This window comes from Marmota flaviventris, chromosome 3 (genome assembly GCF_047511675.1).
Source record: "Marmota flaviventris isolate mMarFla1 chromosome 3, mMarFla1.hap1, whole genome shotgun sequence".
In the NCBI taxonomy this organism is placed as follows: Eukaryota; Metazoa; Chordata; class Mammalia; order Rodentia; family Sciuridae; genus Marmota; species Marmota flaviventris.
Window position 1 is genome coordinate 157,594,635 of NC_092500.1, and position 21,673 is coordinate 157,616,307.

Here is a 21,673-nt window from a genome sequence, read left to right on the forward strand (position 1 = left end):
CTTGGTCTTATGCAGTGTGATTTAGTCATAAGTAGTCCTAATTTCTCAGAGACCTGAGAATTGTCTGGGCTCAAGTTCTACCTCTAAGAGCTTTTCAAAGAGTAGTGTAGTTGTGAACTTTCTATAGTCTGATCTCTGAAAAAAAAATGTGTGGAACCCATTATTTGGGCAACATCGGTGTGTGCTTAAGGGCATATACTTCAAAGCCCAAGCTTGAATGCCACCTCTGCCCCCTATTAGATGTGTTACTTCTGGAGGATTTTAAGCCTCAGATTTCTCATTAGCTGTGTTAATACATGATGATTTTAAGCCTCAGATTTCTCATTAGCTGTGTTAATACATGATGATTTTAAGCCTTAGATTTCTCGTTTGCAAGATGAGATGATAAAAAAACATAATGCACAGGGTTGGGGTTAGAATGAAAGCAATTATTACACTACTACTGAATATTATTGGCTAAGGTCCAATCTTTAGGTTGTATTCATTCTATATAGATAAAGGGAAAAAAATACAAGGGGGAGAAATGAATTACAGTAGAGGGGGTAGAGAGAGAAGAGGGGAGGGGAGGGGAGGGGAGGGGGGATAGTAGAGGACAGGAAAGGCAGCAGAATACAACAGACACTAGTATGGCAATATGTAAATCAGTGGATGTGTAACTGATGTGATTCTGCAATCTGTATACGGGGTAAAAATGGGAGTTCATAACCCACTTGAATCAAAGTGTGAAATATGATATATCAAGAACTATGTAATGTTTTGAACAACCAACAATAAAAATTAAAAAAAATAAAAATATATTAAAAAAATAAAAAAAAGACAAAATGATGTCTAAATAATCTAGTATTTGAAAAAAAAAACATATGCTTAGTTCCCAGTAACTTACATTATTGCAAAAAGAGAAGCATCATAACATGATAGTTAAGAACATGGGTTTGGAGACTAGACTCTTCCACTGTCAAGTGGGGTACTCCTGGGCATGTCACTCAATCTCTTTGTATCTCCCTTTGCATTTGCATAATAGAGACAGTAATAGTGCCTGAACTAATACATTTAAGCCACTTAAAATAATTTCAGCCACTTAAAATGGTATATGACAATAGTAAGTATAATATAAACATTTCATATTATTATTTTATTGTCTGAAGTTTTAAATGTCTTGCCATATGGCATAGATTGTCATTTTCTTAGTCCTTACCTCACCAGTGTGCCAGTTTATTTAATTTTCACTAGCTAACAACATTTCTTTTTTTTAATTTTATTTTTTTTTAGTTGTAGATGGACATAATACTATTATTTTGATTTATTTATTTTTATGTAGTGCTGAGGATTGAAACCAGTTCCCCACATGGGCAAGGCAAACGCTGCACCACTGAGCCACAACCCCAGTCCACCACATTTCCTTTTAATGTTAACTCTACAAAGACTTTGCTAGAAAAGCCCTGTGCCTCACAACTTAGACTTTAAAACTTTATTATATGACCCAGACTATTATTTGCTATAATAAGCTCTGGCTGGAATAATGATAATGCCTAGTGATTACTTCTGGCTACAGCATTTTCTAACAAGTTTAAGTAGCAAAATAAAAACTTTCATGAATTTTATTTCAGGATTCCTATAGAAAGCTGTAGATTCTAGATGCTGGGAAATGCATGTGATGTAAACACAGGAATACATACTTTTACTTAATATTTTACTTTTCACTTATGAGAATTTGATCTTTAGCCATTTTTTCAATTAGTAACCATTTGGTTCTCTTGTATCTGATCAATTAATTGAAAAAATGGCTAAAGATCAAATTTACATTTCCAAAAGTATAAACCCTAGACCTTGGAGGCATTTCTGGATGGTAGAGGCACAACACCTGGTTTTATCTGATCTCTGGAAAGAAGTCATCATGTTACAAAAGTCAAGGGTGAGAACCTATGATTCTTTCCAACCGGCCCAAAACAAACCTTTTGATAGCCAAAAAACATTTTCTCCCCCTTAATTTCAGGCAGGGTTGTGAAGGATGGAATATCTGTCTCTCTTATGTATGTAAATGTTCTCCTCCGGAATGTCTGACGACTCTTAAGGGAATAATTCCCCTGAGTGATGGGGAATGAAGGGAACAAAGGAGTTAACTAAAAAACTTTAGTGGATCCACAACATCTTGTGTGTAATTCTTGATAAAATTCAGAAACACGGGCTTTAAAAACCGAACAGGTATGTGTTAGGATAGCAGCAGTAGATGGAAATAGGATTTGAATTTTACTTATGATATTATTTTCAAGGCAAGCATTCTTCTTGTTTCCAGATTCAACTTAGGAGTTGTAGAAGGCAGTGCCAAAAGTGTGAGTGCTTTCCTGGAGAAAAAGCAGGAGATGCAAAGGCCCCCCAAAGCTGATAAGGAAGCCCATGTCATGGCTAGCAAACTTCAAAAACTTAAAAAGTCCATGGAGAAACAAAAGCTCATGTAAGTATTTCACTAAATGAGTTGGTCATCATAGAGTTAAAAATACCTCACATGTCCCAGTGGGAAATAGACTCTGAAGGTGCTCTGCAAAGAAGTTCTACTTACTGTTTGGACTTATTTGCAAATTTGAGAGGGAAAATGGGGTAAAGTTAAGTGACCATTATCATATATTCCTGGCACGGATCAGTTTTATTCAAGATTGGGAGAGACAGGAGCACAACCCATCAGTCTGGATAGCTTACATAACCCTAGGTAATCATCCCGCAAAAGAAGCACATCCGAGACATGTGTGAATTCTTTCTCTCAGTGGGTCCTCAGAAGACTTAAACGTTGCCTGAATATTTTGTCTCAGGTCAAAACAAAGCATCACAGTGTGATTCTTAGTATGAGCTGGGGGCTGGATTGATTGAGATGCCAGTTATCTCAAGGGCTTTGCTATTGTCCCCTCTTCCTTGCTCTCAGTGTCCAATTCTGTCACCTCTAGGGCCAGCATGTGTATGCTCTCCCTGTGGGTCCTCTCCATCTTTAGTCGCTGCCTGGTTTAGGTGTTCCTCATGTCTTCTCTGGATGATTGCACAGATCTACTTTTCGGATTTCAGATCTTGATGTTCACAATTCTTCAATCTAACCAACAAATGTTCCTGCAAACATTCAAACTGATTAAAGGACCCCATGCTCAGTGTTGTTCCTTCTTACTTGCTTCACCAGTGAAGTCTAAGCCCTGACTATTGTTGGTATGCCGACATGTTGATACTGCTGGTTACTGGTGACGAGTTCTCCTCTCTCACCTGTTGAAGTGTGACATTAGAGAAGCACATGGATGCAAGCATATAAAGCACAGCTTATTTAAAAAGGGATAACATAGACATCTCCCGGGAGAGAAAAAGGGGCCATAGCTGGTATCCTGGTATCCCAAGAAGTGAGGGGTTTTGCCCTTTTTATATGTCTTAGGCTTCCTTTGTTCAACTGCTCTCTTTCCCTTATCTTTCTCCTTCCTGCATATGTGACTAGGCCTAGGAAATGCTTGTTGGGCTGGCCAAAAGTTGGGAAACAGGTGGACTGAAAGGCTGGGGAGGAGTGATCTAGCAGGATCCCCTATAGGGAGTGACAATACCTGGGGACAGGTTACCTTAGCTACAGGTAGGAGCAGGGGCAGGTTCTTGATAAGGATGGAGAAAGGGCTCTGAAGGAATTAACATTTCAATCCCTCCATTTTCTGGATCCGACCCTTGCCTAATTCTGGCTTCAACATTTTAGTCTTTGTCCTTACTTCTTCCCACCACATCCCTCTAGAAATATTCAACATTTATCCTTGTCTTCACATGACATTCTCTTTCATCTCACTCCTTCCTTAAACTGACCTATCTGCCCCCAGTGCCTTCCTTCCCGTTTGCCGCCTAAACATGGACTAAAAATTTTTGTCATTATTTGCAGAACTCTGATTTGTTTGTTTGTTTACTTATTTACTGATTTAATTTGTCCCCCAATATTAAAAATATCTGGTCCCAACTATTTTGGGTATGGGTAACTCGATCTTCATTTCTTTTCCTAAATTTTAAGTTTCTTTACAACAGAAACTATCTATTTCCTCTTTGTACCTCTAGTGCTTGACACAGCTTGGCAGATAATTGTTCCAGAAATATTCCTCAGAGAATAGTGACTGTTTCCCTTCAAGTTGCAACAACTTGTAGAGCATCTCTGACTTAGATATTCCATATCCTAGAGCAAGCTAGAACGTGCTGCTGATCCTTCTGGTTGTATTCCCTCTGTTTTGGGTCCCTAGCAGGAGGAGAGTAGATGAGTTTAGCTGGGAACAGCGGGAGCCTTTCTTAGCACCTTTCTTTAGCTCTCCAGGAGCCATATTTCAAGATGGATTTAGAGACCAACAAGTCAAGCTATAAAAATTCAAGGCTGTTTCAGTGTCTTATTCAACATTATTGTTGTACTGAATGTAAGGAGGGATTGTCTTGTTTATTACACATTAGAGAGTACCACTGTGACTCTCCTCCAACTGCATCCATTTCCATGGAAGGAGGAGCCAGTGGAGCTAAGGAGACATGACCACCCAGAGCTCATTGTCTCCCTTTTAAATTCTAGGTTGTTCTGGGGCTATATCTGTTAAGGTAGAAGGGTAGAATGCATTATATTGGATAGTTTATTATCTTGGTTAAAAACTTAGAGACAACAGTATGTGGGCCTCCATAAGTGCTTTGCCCCATATTGTGCAAACATAGGGCTGGGACCTTTCATAGTCATACTGCTCTCCCCTGAGTTAAAGGTAACATTATCTAGAGGTGAGGATACTGACTGATGGAATACAGGTAAGCTCACCTTCTCATATTTAGAATATCTTGTGCGCAGTTGAAGGACAAACTAAATAACTCAAAGAAAATAAGCGATCTGAGTCCATATAAAAGGCTGTTATAAGCCTGCATGGTGGCGTATGCCTGTAATCTCAGTGACTCAGGAGGTGGAGGCTGAGGCAGGAGACTGCAAGTTCAAAGCCAGCCTTAGTGACTTAAGTGAAGCCCTAAACAACTTAGCCAGACCATGTCTCAAAATAAAAAAATAAAAAGAGGTGGGGTGTGATTCAGTGGTTAAGCGTTCCTGGGTTCAATCCCTGCTACCAAAAAAAAAAAACACAAAAAAACACAAACCAAAAGTCTATTACATTGAGCGGTGGTAGTGGAGAATACAGTGTGAAGACCCAAGAGTCTAAGGGTTGATGGAGGGGTGTCTTAGGTCACATGCCCTTAGTGGCACATGATGAGATGGGGTGGGTATCTGTGTAAGTGCTTCATTGATGGGGTGTGCTCATGAGGAAACTGTAACATAGAGAATGAGGCAAGCAGGAAAGGGAAGATGAAGAGGAAAAGATCAGGGTGTCCTTTCTGCTAGAAAACAGCCTGTGCCTAGCCCTTCTGGAAGCTGTGGAATACCACAGAATCCCCACCTGCATCAAGGGGGCTGACGTTCAGAACTCATGTAACTGAAAGTTCAGCTTGGTCTTTGTCCCCTGTGACAATCAATGCCAATTTAGTAATGAGGACCCGGTTTTGAGAAAAAGGAAAAAGAAGGTTTATTGCTTTGCTAGCAAAGGAGAAACACAGGGGACTCCTGTCCCAAAGTCTGTGACTCTCTGGATCAGGAGGGACAGGGAGTTTTTAAATAAACTTCAAGGGTTACATTCTAGGTACGCTCTGGTAGGGGTCTCAGGGTTCCCTGTCTGCATGTTAGGATTCACTTGTTAATTTGGGAGATATTCACTTCCCAGATCCTCAGCAGGCATCGCCTCCCTGTAGTGGGTGTGTTCAAGGGCAATTAACCGTCTCCCCAATCTTCTTAGTGAGGGGGAGAGGGGAGAAGAGAGAAAAAACTTTTTAAAAAAAATAAGCCTTAGAGCAATGAGGGCTATATTCAGGAGGCGAAGGTACCACTGTTACACTCATGTGTGTGGGCCACGTCCTTACCCTTAACAGAAGCTGGATATTTTCAGGTGCCTCTGGTCAGTTGGGGGCAGTTCTTCAGGGAATGGGTGCAGTTGGGTACTTTTAGCAACCAAATCAGGGCAGTCATGGCCTCTGCTCTAGGATGGAGATTGACCAGGAATTGGCAAGGAGAGTATCTGTCTTACTCCAAGCTGAGTGTCGTGAAGATCTAGGAAGGGAGAAAGTCTCCATTTAGCAAGGGGAAGCAAGGTCATCTGGGAGAACTGGACTTGGAGAGGCCACAACATCACATCCCAGGAAAACACATACACGTGGAGCTTTCTCACTAGGATCTAAACTCCAGAGGTGCCTTCGAGGAAGGAGACCGAGTCATGAGAGTACTGATGTGTATGGCAGCCATTTGGCAAGTCCTAGGCTTCCAGTGGTGGCGGAACATGAATTTTCCTTTCTTAAAATTTCGTTTTTGCAAACAGAGATGAAAAAAGCCATAAAAAAAACAGAAACTTGGATAAAAACTTCATACATGAAGCTGAACACGATAATCTACTGAAGAGTCTGGAGAAGAACCTGGAAATCCCTCCGGACTGCACATATGCTGATCAAAAAGTGATGGACACTGAGGTCAGTGCTTAGGAGGGGGGTGTTTCTCTTGGAGATGTTATCATCCATCAGCTTGAGCATCTTGATTATGAACAGTGTTTAGGATAATAACTAAATGTAATTCCTACCAGAAGAGAAATCTGTGTATAGAATCTGGGGCTACATGTAACTCTTACTGGCTTCCCAGTGCCTATCTAAGAAGGAGAGGTAAAGGATTTACAGATTATGTCTTGATTAATAACTGTGCACCCTTGAGAGCATGCGCCCTTTCATTGTTTCTTTCGATCGTTCTTGTTTCCACAGCTGAGTTCTGAACTTCCATGGCATATGCCTTTTTTGAAAATGTGGGTCTTCATGGCCTAGTACCCTTCAAATAGTCTTCATAGAATTTCTCAAAATTAGAGGCTTTTTATATTACACCTAAAACATTTTGCCAGAAAGGCATTGGAGAACACACACACACACACACACACACATTCATTTTATTGTATACCTTCTTTTGTAAACTTTGTGGTCTCTTCCCTTTTCATAACCACGTATTCACAACACATTTTGATGGATCCTTGATATTCCACTCCACGGGCAACTGCATAATTAAAATAACCAACAGCCAACCTTTGGCTTTTGGAAACGTAAGCACCCATCTCCACCCCCACTCCCCCCACACACACACCATAAGTAGTGTTTATCTTTGTACATGTAACTCTGGACATAGCTGGATTTTGGCCTTAGGACATCGATGGATCTTTTTAAGACCATTCTTGGCCATTCAGGGTTCCCCGACCTTCTAGGACAGAGACACCCTCCCCAACACCCCCCCACCCCGCCTCCCTCCCGCCCCCGCTCTGTTTTCTTTGAGAAGACTATGTCACTGGGGAGAACTCCTAAGGCTCCTGCCCTGACCCCTGACCCCTGACCCCCATGACATAGTATGCTTGTTATTTTCACTTAAACTTTTTTATTATGATTTAAATTAAAGTTAGATGAAACATTATGAAAATCTCTAAATCTTTTGCTTCTTTCAGTCATTGCAGAAGGTGTTTCATCGGGTAAGATTCGAAAGAAAAGGATCAGAACTGAAAGCTTTGGCAGAAAGGGGCATTGGCTATCACCACAGGTCCATGAGTAACAAAGAAAAACAGTTGGTTGAAATTCTCTTTAGGAAAGGATTTATTAGGGTAGGTAAATGTTTTTATTCTAAAAATTGAAGTTGTAACTATGCTAGCTGAATGTTCATGAAATGTAAAATATTGCTGTTGTTTTTCTTTTTTTTCCCTCATATAATTAGGCCTTTTTTGTCATTGTTTTTTGTTACAACTTATGATATGTGTGTGCATCCCCATCTCATTTAAAAGGGAGAGGGGATTTGTAGTGTACTATTCAGTTTATACCTTTTCATGAGAATAAAAATATTTCCTTAACTGATAATTTTCTAAATATTTCTGCTATGAAGTATACCTATATTGATCTTAGCACAACCCCTTGCTTTTTTGTTTGTAAGATCTAGGGAATTTTGTCAGCTGTTTATATGATTTTGTCCACAAAATCATGGAGTAATATGGGCTTGGAGGACATTTAGAGCAGAGTTATTGATCAGATCTTTTTCTAATGCATTAGCTGAAATAAGGGCAAGAATCTTTTGATTCCTCAGGGCCTGCTGCTTATCTCGCAGTTTTGGTATGTCACTCAGTGCTCTCTCTCCTACCACTGAGTGTGGACAAGAGGAGGAATATATGAAATAACTTTTAAGCCAAACCCTTGTTTTATTTTGTTTAGCATTTCCCATGAAAGGACATGAGGATAGTCTGGATAAATTCACACAAAGGTTTATATAATTTGAGCTTGAATCTTGACTAATGTTTAAAAATAGACCCCAACTTAAAAATTATCTGTTTTTAATTTTGTATGACATAGACTGTGTGTGTGAGAGAGAGAGAGAGAAGAGGGAGGAGAGAGAGAGAGAAAGAGAGAGAGAGATGGGAGAAATTGAGACGGATCCTGCTGTGCTAGTTAGTAGTTAGTATCTTTTAATCATAATAAATTTACATGTTGCAGAGAATCTTACATTGTAGGTAAAGGGTAATTAATTGTGTTATCTGGAAAAAATAGAATATATCATTAACAACTTTGCTTAGCCTTTCTCTTAACTAATAACTATTTATTTTTGTTAAAGACTCATAACAAGAAAGAAATATTCTGCATTGTGAATTGAGGGAAAGGAGACACTCTATTTTGATCAGCATATCCTGTGTCCAAAATAGTGTCTGATGAATTGTAGTTGTGACATTACTAATAGCTTGATAAATGAGTAATTAGATCTCTCTAGGAAAGTATCTATGGAAATAGTGATAATTTTGTTACAATAACACATTTTTAAAAAGGCATTTACTCATTTTCTAAATTCAGTGCTCTTGCTTTCTCTTCATTTTTGTTCTTATTAAAGAACTAAAAATAATTTATAAATGACATGGTACATTTTGATAGATGCATAGGACTTAATTACAGAATAATTAGAGAAAGTTACTTAATGAACTTAACACTAACAAGGGCATGTATGATGATCAAAGTAAAGAGAAAATTGTTTAAAATATCCAAAATTAGGTTTAAAAAATGAACAAGTTGGGTGGGCTGGGGTTGTAGCATAATGGTAGAGCATTTGCTTAGCGTGTGTGAGGCACTGGGTTTGATTCTTAGCACCACATATAAACAAATAAAAATAAAGTTCCATTGACAGTTCTTGGTGCAGGGAATACAGTGGTGAATGACACTTAGATTCTGGTATAAGACAAGTGAACAGATAGTCATGTTATTGAGGTAGCTGCTAAGAGACAATAGGAAGATAAATAGTGCAGGACAGAGAGGTAGATAATGATGATAGAGAATGATTATTTTAGATGCCGAGATCCATTGGAGCAGACAATTAAAGGACCCATACAAATGAGTATTTGGGGGAAATATATTCTGCACAAAATAATGACCTTGATTTGAGAATGTGCTTTGTGTGTTTGTGAAGTAGAAAGAATGCCAATGTGTCTAGCATCCCCAGCTTAAAGAGACACTGAAAAAGTTTTCAGGACCTTTGTGGAAGGAAATAGGTTCATTCTATTCAAACACTATTTCAGGAGCTAATTGTTTTTATCTTCTTTGTAGGTGGTAACAGCTACTGGAACACTTGCTTTGGGAATCAACATGCCTTGTAAATCTGTGGTTTTTGCACAAAACTCAGTCTATCTGGATGCCTTAAATTACAGACAGGTACTTTATGTATAAACTTCTCAATATATTGCTAAAATATGGCCATAGAATAGAAAAACTAATCCAAACCACACCATGGATCATTAGTTTACAAACATGTTGCAGTTCATTCCTGCCTGGCTACCATTTTTAGCTGTTGTATAGTGGATAGCATGTGAGTTTGGGATTACATGACCACTGCTGATCAGGCGTATGACCTTGGATAGGACGTATAACCTGCTTGATATTCTTTTCCTTTGTTCAGAATATGGGTGATGATTGCTGTCTTATACATTTTCAAGCAATAAATGAAGTGACTTGCAAGAAAGATCCCCATCAAAGATGCTTGATAAATATTCACTGTTCATTTACTGTGCACAAGAGTTTGAACCCTGGAGTTATCTTTAATGCTTTTATATTCCTTGCTCCTGGCACATGGCCTAATAACAAAGCCTACTCCATTACTCTCCTTTGTGATATTGGATTTTTGCCTTGCAGTCTCTGAATCCACCATCTTTCTTCATACGATCTTGGCCTTATATTATTTGATCAATTTCCTTGATTCTCTATTGCCTTATTCTACTGAAGACAGCATAGTTTATCTTCATATTGTTTCCCTGTTTAGGGACACTTGGTTAAGATTTCTTACTGGCTACATCAAACTTAGATGTCACCCAACATTCAAGTTTTTATCAAAGCACCTCCTTTTTTTCGACTCAGTACTTCCATTTTTTTCTTTTTAAAAGATTTCTTTTTTGTTTTTTAAACGGGCCTTTATTTTTTTTTCATTTATTTATATGCGGTGTTGAGAATCGGACCCAGTGCCTCACACATGCCAGGCAAGCACTCGACCACTGAGCCACCACCCCAGCTCCTCTTAGTACTTCTTAATCTCCTCATAGGGCTTCTTCCTACCCAATATAACATGCTTGTAATTCCCCACCAACTTACCAGTCCCTGTCTTTCTTTACTTCTACATAAACACTCCTCTTGTCTCATGTTTGGGAATCTCGTATTTAAGGCTCTGGAGACAGGGTGTTGAGATATTTGAAATGATGGATTTGGGGATTGAAATGCCAGGGTTTGAGTTCTGGATCTCCTGTTTTCAGGTCGTTTCATAATGGGTCAGTTCCTTCCTTCCTTCCTTCTTTCAGTACTGGAGATTGAACCCAGGGGCACTTAACCACTGAGCCACAGCCCCCAGCCCTTTTTATTTTATTTTGAGACAGGGTCTCACTAAGTTACTCAGGGCCTCGCTAAGTTGTTGCGGCTGAATTTGAAGTTGCAGTCCTTCTGCCTCAGCCTCCTGAGCCACTGGGATTACAGGTGTCCTCCCTCCACCCCCCCTATGCGCCAGCTGGGTCAGTTTCTTATATTCCCAATACCCAAGCTTCTACATGTACTATGGGGATAGTATTATATCTATCTCATATGTTGTTGTCAGTTCTATATGGGGAAAAAAGAAGAACTTAGTGCTTGCTATACAGTTAATAATGAAATTAATATAACCCCTGCAGTTTGTTCTTAACTTGCTTTTGCAAGTATCGTTTGTGAATTTTATCTCTCTCATGTATTTCCTTGATTTGTGCACAGCTTTTATTTTATGGCTCGCAGCTCAACATATTTGTATGTGAGAGAAAGCAGGAGAGAAAGGGATGAGAGAAAGAGATGGAATGAGATGAAATGAGACGAGATGAGGAGGGAGAGAAAATCTATATCACAGATTTCAGTTTTTAGTGAAGTTGAAATCAGGGTCTAGTCTTTCATCATTGTGGCCGTTTTTGTTCTGTAGATCATTTTTACAAATCCCTGATACATTAATGGCATGGAATAAGGACATAAGAATGACAAATGTCTCATTTTCCAACTGTTTCAGACATTGTAAATTTCTTAAGCCCTACATAGTTCGACAACCATTTCAGTTAATTAATGTTCGGATATAGGCATACTTTACAAACTTGATAACACTGTAAAAGACTCAATACTTATACTATGATAGGAAAAGCACTTAGGGGAATTTCACATTGTGGTTCTATTCTGTTTCCAGATGTCTGGTCGTGCTGGAAGACGAGGTCAGGATCTGCTTGGAGATGTATATTTCTTTAATATTCCATTCCCAAAAATAGGAAAACTCATCAAATCCAAAGTTCCTGAGCTGAGAGGACAGTTCCCTCTCAGCATAAGCCTGATTCTGCGACTCATGCTGCTGGCTTCCAAGGGGGATGACCCAGAGGATGGCAAGGCAAAGGTACCGTGCTGGGCACTGCCTGAGGCTCAGCCTTTATCATGGGCCTGGCTAAAATCTAGACTGCAAAAGACCACCACTTTCATGGTCTTTAAGTTCTTCCTAAAGTCCTCCTGAGAGGATTGGGGAAGCTGAGGGGGATAGTGATTAGTTTTGCATGTTTCTACTATCTGACATAAAATTTGGGGCTGGATGGGAATTATGAATCACTTAAATAGGATTCCAGTTTCCATGTGTGACAGACATCATCAGATGGCAGATAAGAGTGCTGGCCAGGGATAGGAAAAGATTCGGGTTAGATTCTGGTTTCTATCATTTAGAAACCAAGAGGTATGTTTTCATAATTTTGTAATAAAATTGATTTTTCATAAAAAGGAACTCAAGTTCATTAAAGAATATTTAGGAAATATAGAAAGTTGAAAGAAGGAAAAAACTAGATATCCATACCTAGTTCTGCTTCCCAAAGGGTATATAACATTATCATTTTGTTATTTTTTTCAATCATTTTTCTAAGGCATGGATATGCATTTGGTTTTCTATAATGTTGATGAATGTAATTGAACTTCAGAGTATGGTTGTAAACTTTATCTGATATTTTATACTGAGATAAATATTTTGTGTCCAATCACACAATGGAAGCCTTAAGATTAATAATTAACTTGATTTTCATTGATGAAAATGCATTGTTGAAAGGATCTGCATTAGTTTAGTTTGTTGTTGTTGTTGTTAACATAATGCCATAAATTGTGTGAGTCACAGAGAAAAGAGGTTTATTTTGTTTCACAATATAGAGGGGTGGCATCTGCTGAAGGCCTTCTTTCTGTCAGAGTCCCAAGGTGACACAGAATATCATGTGGCAAAAGACAGGGAGCAGGCGTGTGTGTCTCTGATCTCTCATATAAAGCCACCGGGATTCCATCATGGGGACTCCACCCCCATGACTTCATTCCTGATAATTTCCCAAGGGCCCCACCTCTAGATACCACCGTCAGATCAAGTTTCTACGCTCTGAATACCTCACAATGGGGAATGAGTATGAATTTGGAGAACAGATCATGTTCAAACGACAGTGGGACCCCCTCTTCCCTTTTGTTTCTTTTTTGGATGTCAGTTAGTGTCCCAGATAAACCAGATACAGTTTGCTGAGCTGAGAATTCTAGGACTCTTGTGATGGGTTGACCAATTCCAACCAGGTGATTGCAGGCACAGGTGATTTTAGACCCAAATTTCCCCATTTTTGAGGTGGTAATTTTACCTCCCTGTAGAAAGGAGTGTGTCTTCTAGCAATCCTTGTTCTTCTTTTCAAGAAGTTTGTCAGGGTGATTCATTTTCTTTGCCTTAGCATATTGGAGAAGACTTATCTGTAACCTTTACGTATGCCCACTTTGATTTCTGGGAATAAAATTCTCAAAATTGTTTTTGCTCATCATGTCATACTAATTCCTGCTTTGCCTGTTGGCATTTAGTGTTACAGGAGAAAACTCTTGGGGTCTCAGCTGAAGAAGCCAGGTTTATTTTTTTTCCTCTTGCAGTAATTTTCTTCTTTTTTTCTGCTGATATAACTATCCTAACCCTTTTTCTTTATCCTCTTTCAAATGATTTTTTTCCAGGATTTTCTAACTTATAAATCCTTTTTAAAATCAATGTTTTAGGTATTACATGATGAGATATTTCAGTCCTGATGTGAGGGTTTTTATTTTTGTAGGGAAAATATTGCACATAATGCCAAATTTACCATTTTAACCATTCTAAATTTACAGTTTAGTAGTATTCAATACATTCACATAGTTTTATAAGGCTGAGGTATTTTTCTTTTTTTAATTTATTGGTTCTTTATAGTTATACATAACAGCAGAATCCATTTAATATAATTACCAAATCAAAAAAAGATTTTTTTAATTTGTTCTTTTTAGATATACATGACAATAGAGTATATTTTTACATATTATACATACATCGAATATAATGTCCCATTCTTGTGGTTGTACCTGATGTGAAGTTACACTGTTCATATATTCATATATGAACATAGGAAAGTTATATCTGATTCATTCCACTGTCTTTCCTATTTCCACCCACCCTCCCTTCCCTTCATACCCCTTTGTCTAACCCAATGAACTTCTCTCCCCTTTCCCCTTATTGTGTGCTAGCATCTGTGCATCAGAGAGAATATTTGGTCTTTGTTTTTTTGGGACTGGCTTATTTCATTTAGCATAATAGTCTCTAGTTCTGTCCATATATCAGTAAATGCCATAATTTCATTCTTCTTTGTGATTGAGTAATATTGCATTGTGTGTGTGTGTGTATAACATTTTCTTTATTCATTCATCTGTTGAAGGACACCTAGTTTGGTTCCATTACTTAGCTATTGTGAATTGAACTGATGTAGCCACGTTAATATAGTATGCTGATATTAAGCCCTTTGGGTGTATGCTGAAGAGTGGGGTGACTGGGTCAAGTAGTAGTTCCATTTCCAGTTTTCTGAGGAAACTCCATATTACTTTCCAGAGTGGTTGCACCAATTTGTACTCCCACCAGCAATGTATGATGTACCTTTTCCTCCACATCTTCACCAACTTGTCACTTGTATTCTTGATAATTGCCATTCTGTCTGGAGTGAGATGAAATCTCAGTGTAGTTTTAATTTGCATTTCTCAAATTGCTAGAGATATTGAACATTTTTTCATATAATTTTAATAATTTCATTTCTTCTTCTGTGAAGAGTCTGTTCAGTTTCTTTGCCCATTTATTGATTGGGTTATTTGTTTTTTTTTTTTTCAGGGGGGTTAAGTTTTTGAGTTCTTTGTGTAACCTGGAGGTTAATCCTCTACCTGAGGTGCAGATAGCAAAGACTTTCTCCCATTCTATAGGGTCTCTCTCTTCATGTTCTTGATTGTTTTCTTTGTTGTAAAGAAGCTTTTTAGTTTGATACCATCCCATTTATTGTTTTTAATTTTACTACTTGAGCTTATAAGACTCTTGTTGAGGAATTTTGTTCCTAAATTGACATGATGAAGAGTTGGGCTTACTTACTTATTTCTTCTAGTAGGTACAGTGTCTCTGGTCTAATGCTTAAGTCCTTAATCCACTTTGAGTTGAGTTTTGTGTAGATGGAGAAATAGGGGTTCAATTTTAATCTACTACATATGGATTTCCAGTTTTCCAAGCACCACTTATTGAAGAGGCTATCTTTTCTCCAATGTATGTTTATGGCACCTTTGTCTTGTATGAGCTAACTGTATTTATGCAGGTTTTTCTGTGTCTTCTATTCTGTTCCATTAGCCTTCATGTCTGTTTTGGTGCCAATACCATATTTTTACTATAGCTGTGCAGTATAATTTAAAGTTTGGTATTGTAATGCCTTCTGCTTTACTTTTTGTTTGTTTGTTTTTGTTAGCAAAAGAGAAACACAGGGGACTCCTGTCTCAGAGGCTATAATTCTGCCCATCAGCAGAAACAGGGGTTTTTAAAAGAGGTCATTCAAAGGCTACATTTTGTGTGTTCTCTGTTGGAATTGTAATTCACTTGTTAATTTTGGAGATAGTCATCTCTGAGATCTTCTGGTACCATCCCCAAAATTCTGGATTACTTTGCTCCTATGGTGGCTGTGAACTCAAGGCCAGATGGCTCTGCCTAGGATGGGGAAGAAAGGTTATCCTGTTTCCTCTGAGATTAAGGATGGGAAGAGATTAGGGAGACGCAGGAAAACAGGAAGAGAAAGAAACATATCAACTTTAAAAATAAGTTGCGGTAGCGAAGCACCAAGGACTATATTCAAAGCATAAAGTGGACCACTGTTACATTTCAACACAATTAAATTCTACATTTCATTTTTATGGAAAAATAGGCAATGAAATCTCAAGCTGCTTCCTGCTGGAAGAGGGCAGTGTTGGAGGAAGTATCCCAAAGTCTTTGTTCTCTAATAGGTTGGGTGTGAAGAGTTAAGGGTATTCAACATCAGAGTAGTACAAAGGTCCACAGTGGTAGATGGCAGGAGTCTGGACAAGGCTCACATAGGGCAGGGATCATGCTAAGACAACAATAACCAAGACAGCAAAGCATTACTTTTCTTGTAAACAATTATCACAAAAGCAATTCGTATTTTAGGCAGTCTCTGAGAAACCATGAAGACGGTAACTCATAATCCTATCAGTGAAAAACAGATCAAGTTTATCAATGTCAGAGGTTACGAAGACTTTTACGTCTATGAGATCAGGTTCAAATAACTCGCAAACTTGGAACTCCAGAGTCCTTTGTGATCATTATTATTATCCTGCTTCAGTTTCCTCACTATGGATTGCTTTGGCTATTCTGGGCCTTTTATTTTTCCAAATGAATTTCCTGACTGCTTTTTCTATTTCTATGAAGAACGTCATTGGGATTTTAATAGGAATTGCATTAAATCTGTATAATGCTTTTGGTAGAATGGCCATTTTGACAATATTAATCCTGCCTGTCCTAAAACATGAGAGATCTTTCCACCTTCTAAGGTCCTCTTCAATTTCTTTCTTTAGTTTTCCATAGTTTTCATTGCATAAGGCTTTCATACTCTTTTGTTTGATTCCCCAAATTTTATTTTATTTTTTGAGGCTACTGTGAATAGGATAGTCTTCCTAATTTCCCTTTCCATTAATTCATCACTGATGTATAGGAACGTAATTAATTTATGAGTGTTACTTTTATATCCTGCTATTTGCTGGATTCATTTATGAGTTCTACAAGTTTTCTGGTGGAGTTTGTTTTTTTTTTTTTTTTTTTTGGTCTTCTAAATATAGAATCATGTCATCTACAAATAGGAATAGTTTGAGCTCTTCTTTTCCTATTTATATTCCTTTAATTTCTTTCTTCTGCCTAGTTTCTGTGGTTAGGATTTCAAGGACTATGTTGAATAGAAGTGGTGAAAGAGGGGATCCCTGTCTTACTCCAGAAGTTAGAGGTGATGCTTTCAATTTTTCTCCATTTAAAATGATGTGGGCCTTGGGTTTAACATATAGAGCTTTTATAATGTTGAGGTATGTTCCTAGTGCTCCTAGTTTTTCCAGTGTTTTGAACATGAATGGATGCTGTGTTTTGTCAATTGCTTTTTCTTTCATCTATTGAGGTAATCATGTGATTCTTGTCTTTAAGTGTATTGATGTGGTGAATTATGTTTATTGATTTCCGTATGTTGATCCAAACTTGCATCCCTGGGATGAACTCCATTTTATCATGGTAAAGTAGTCACCCAGTATTACTGTTTAATGGTCTCTTTGATTCTTGAAAAGGGTTTGTTTGATATACATAAATGCTCCATTGTTTGGGGCATAAATATTTATGATTGTTATGTCTTGTTGATGTCTAATTCCCTTAAGCAATATGAAATACCCTTCTTTGCCCCTTCTGATTAACTTCAGCTTGAAGTCAACTTTATTTGATATGAGGATAGAAACCTCTGCTTGTTTAAGAAATCCATGTGAATGATACTTATTTCTCTCATCTTTTTACCTTCAGTCTGTAGACATCTTTGCTGATGAGGTGTGTCTTTGGAGATGACATATTGTTGGGTCTTGTTTTTTAATCCAGCCTGTCAACCTGTGTCATTTGATTGTTGAGTTTAGGCCATTTACATTCAAACATTATTATTGAGAAATGATTTTTATTCCTTGTCATTTTGCTTTATTTCTGGCATTTAAATTTGAATTAATTTCTTCTTTGAGTATTCTTCTAGTGTATTTTCTCCTTTTACTGGTTTTCACTTTTATTTTTAATGTCTTCTTCATGAAATATTTTATTGAGTATGTTTTATAGTGTAGGCTTTCTAGTTATGAATTCTTTTAGCTTTTGTTTATCATGGAAGGTTTTTATTTCATCATCTATTCTGAAGCTTAGTTTTGCTGGGTGTAGTAGTTTTGGCTGCCATCCATTTTGTTCATAAATTGGTATATATTATTCAGTGACTTCTAGCTTTAAGAGCCTGAGTTGAAAATCAGCTGGATCCAACTTGGTTTTGCTCTAAATGGAACCTGTCACTTTCCTATGGCAACTTTTAAAATTCTATCCTTATTCTCTATGTTAGGCATTTTCAGAATAATGTGCCTTGCTGTAGGTCTGTTGTAATTTTGTATATTTTGGGCCCTGCAAGCCACCGGTATTTGATTTTCCATTTCATTCTTTAGATTTGAAAAATTTGTTGATATTATTTTATTGAAAAGATTGTGCATTCCTTTGGTTTGTATTTCTGAGCTTTCATCTATCCTGATAAATCTTAAATTTGATCTTTTCAGGTTGTTCCATATTTCTTATAAGTTATATTCATGGTCTCTTCAAATCTTTTTTTCATGATTAACTTTATTTTCAAAATTATAGTTTTATCTTCATTGCCTGAAACTCTGTTTTCCAAGTGGTCTAGTCTACTGGTGAAGTTTTCTTTTGAATTTTTAATTTGGCTTATTGATTCCTTCATTTCAAGGATTTCTGCTTAATTTTTTTTTCAGAATTTCTGTCTCTTTATTGAAATAAGCTTTCACCTCCTGTATTTTCTCTCTGATTTCACTCCTTACATCAATCATCTTTTACCTTATGGATCAGTTTAACTATGTACATTCTAAAATCCTTCTCTGACATTTCTTCCACTGTGGTGTTGTTGAATTCTGTTTTGAAGTATCTTGGTTCCTTTAGGACATTTTGTTCCCTTGATTTTTTTATGTAGTTTGTTTGTTTACCTATTTAACAGTATGGCAGTAGAGTTTCTAACCTGTGGACTTACAATATTCCTTAAGGTTTCCAGTATCTCACCATTTAGGGGGAGACCAATAATAACAACATCCAATGCAAACAATATACAGCAATAAACCAAATAATTCCTGCTATGAAGTCTACAATGTTAATTGTCACAATAAAGAGAAATGATACCATCAGTTATTGCCTACAATAAAAACAGTATATATGCAAAAGGGTTTTCAATTTCAATTGGTGAACAGAGAACAGAAGTGATGTAGGAAGTGATGATTTTGAGTGTGGAGGAGAGAAGAGAGAAGGAAAAAATTAAAGGAAAAGTGAAAGAGAAATATAGAGATTGGCTGTTAGCAGAAGAAAAGAGAAAGATTCAAGGGAAGTGGATAAGTTATAGAAAAATATATATAAAGTAAAAATTTTAAACATTATAAATAAAGATAAAATAATACAAAACAAACTGAAATATACTAATCAAACATTCTAGTCCTCAAAATACCTATCCTTGAAAAATAACTAGCTTCAAACATGCTAGAAAAGAGAAAAAATACATATGAATATGTATAAATGTCCATGACCATTAAGGTTACAATTAAAAAAAGAAAAGAAAAAAAAATGTTCTCAATGAAAAGTTAAAGAATTGTTTCTGTTAGAGTTCAGAAGATTCTCAACTTCCCTTCTCAGGAGTGTTAGGTGGAGTGTGATGCTTGTTCCATCCTTAGAGGGGGGTTGCTGGAGTGAGAGAGGTAATCTCACAGGCAGAACTCCTGGGGGGGAAGGGTAGGCCTAGGTATGCTCCAGGTTCTTCCCTGAATGCCTATCTGTCTGGAGGTCTTCAATCAGTGTACCTTCAGGGCCCAGCAATTGCTGGTCCATGCTGGAAGACTGCACCCCAACGATTTCCCCTGGGTCCCACTTGTGTGGTGGAGGAGCCAATCTTTAGTCACTGTGTGACCATCAGACCCCATGTTTCCTGGTCTCCTGAGTTCAGTTTCCAAACTCAATCTCTCCTGCCCCCACCTTTTGAATTTCCAGCCAGGTGTGTCTCTCCCCACTGGTCCTGTAAGCAGCTGGGTTGGAGGGGGAGGGAGAGACCTTTGTTTCCACAGCCATTAGACCTCTGTGTGAACCTCTGTCCACATTTGATTTTCTCCTGGTCACTTAGACACACCCTGTGTCATTCAGTGTGGGTTTGTCAGGCCTGTATTTCAGGCCAAGCTCAGGTTTGTCAGGAATCACTCCCCCATCTGCTTGCCCCTATGCTGCAGCTGCAAAATGGTTCCTTCCTCTGTCTTCTGCTCATAGCTGGGAGAGAGGTGGCTTCTGTCCCACACAGGATATTGTGCAGTCTGCCTTTCAGTTTAGTCTCTAAACCCAGACATGCCTCAGACATCCTGAAAATGTGTATTCCTTTAATTCCTTCATTCCTCCACTTTGCTTGAAGGGGGATCACTCTTACTGTGGCCCTGGTGATTTTTTCCCTTACTTTATTGTATCCAACCTTCTGAGTATCCAATTGTCTTTGAATGTGCAGTATTAAATTCCAGTTGAGTCCCCCTCCTTCACTCCTCCCCGTGCCCGTGTTTACCCACCTTGCTGAGAAGCTGCCTGTCTGCCTTCTTGGTTTAACACCACAGAGCAGCCAGAAAAGCAACCTTCTCCATTCTGCCATTGAACTCCTCCAACAACAACAAAAAATGTATTACTTAAATTATATTCTTGTTATTTGCTTCTTCTTCTTTTTTGTTTTTTGGTGATGCTGGGGATTGAACCCAGGACCTTGTGCATGCAAGGCAAGCACTCTACCATCTGAGCTATAACCCCAATCCTATTTGCTTCTTTTTAATTCAGTTTCTTATTCATGAAAATTTGCAATTTTTAAAAAGTAAAACCATTTTTCCCCTACTCTCTATTGATTGGCTTCACTCTGTGACCACATGAAATTCTTTGCTCTAACATTACTATCATTACAAGAGAACATAAAATTTACTTTCCACATCACTGATGCATTCCTCAAAGTGTCAATTCTGTTCTTTAGTAATACAAAGGTGGATTTTAATTCCTCTACTAGACTTTTGGTTTTCTTAAAATTTTTCACTATATCATATATCACTCTTTCATGTCAAAATAATGCATTTATTTTTAAAAATATCAATTTATCTTGTCTATATACATGCCATTGTACTTTCTCTCATAGAACTGTATTATTTGATATTCATTAAATAGGTCAAATAATTTTCCAAAATGATTTTTTTTGCTGCATGTATAAAACAAATTTCATAGATGAGACCTACCAACGTTGATAGCTGTACTCTAAAAATTAGAGTAAAAACCAATGTTCTTATCATAGTCTGTGAGGTTCTCTAGAATCTGATCTCTGGTTAACTTGTTGAACTTGTCTTTTGTTGTCCCATTTGCCCACTACTTGCTTCATCAAGAGTAAGGCACATAATAGTTTGAGAACAATGGTTCCTGCTATTTCTTTTCAGATACATGCTTTGGCCTATTGCCTTACCACATTACATTGTTTGTTCTAACATTACTGTCAGTGATGTCTACTCGTACCACCCCTCTTATGTGACAAATGCTTCCCCTGATGGCTGCATTGCAATTCTTATTCAAGTACTACATGCTACAAATATTTATTAAATCTACACCAAAAAATCTGGCAAACAAGTATCACTGGCCTTAGAGTACTTACCTTGTACTAGGTCAGAGAAAATAAAAACACAATATAAATAGATATAAATAAACATACATATATGCATAGGTAGATATTTTATGTGATATAAGTACAATGCATAACTAAGCATATAAGTTCAAAGTGTGGATCATATGATGTTGTTAATCACTATAACCTACAATGTGCAATGTTTTAGGATTCAAATCATCTTTTTTTTAAGAAAAATTGATTTATTCTAATTTGTTATATATGACAGCAGAATGCATTTCAATTCAGCACACATATAGAACACAATTTTT

At 37.6% G+C, this 21,673-nt stretch overlaps 1 protein-coding gene across 3 annotated transcripts in view; it reads left to right on the forward strand.

Moving 5' to 3' along the window:
* Nucleotides 1-21,673, forward strand: part of Ddx60 (DExD/H-box helicase 60) — a 100,742-nt gene that overhangs the window by 61,707 nt on the left and 17,362 nt on the right. For all 3 annotated transcript variants that reach the window (XM_071610541.1, XM_071610540.1, XM_027927010.3), the window contains exons 26-30: nt 2,294-2,452; nt 6,375-6,522; nt 7,527-7,679; nt 9,652-9,756; nt 11,783-11,983. In XM_071610541.1, the coding sequence (XP_071466642.1) occupies nt 2,294-2,452; nt 6,375-6,522; nt 7,527-7,679; nt 9,652-9,756; nt 11,783-11,983 (766 nt within the window). The remainder of the gene's footprint in view (nt 1-2,293; nt 2,453-6,374; nt 6,523-7,526; nt 7,680-9,651; nt 9,757-11,782; nt 11,984-21,673) is intronic.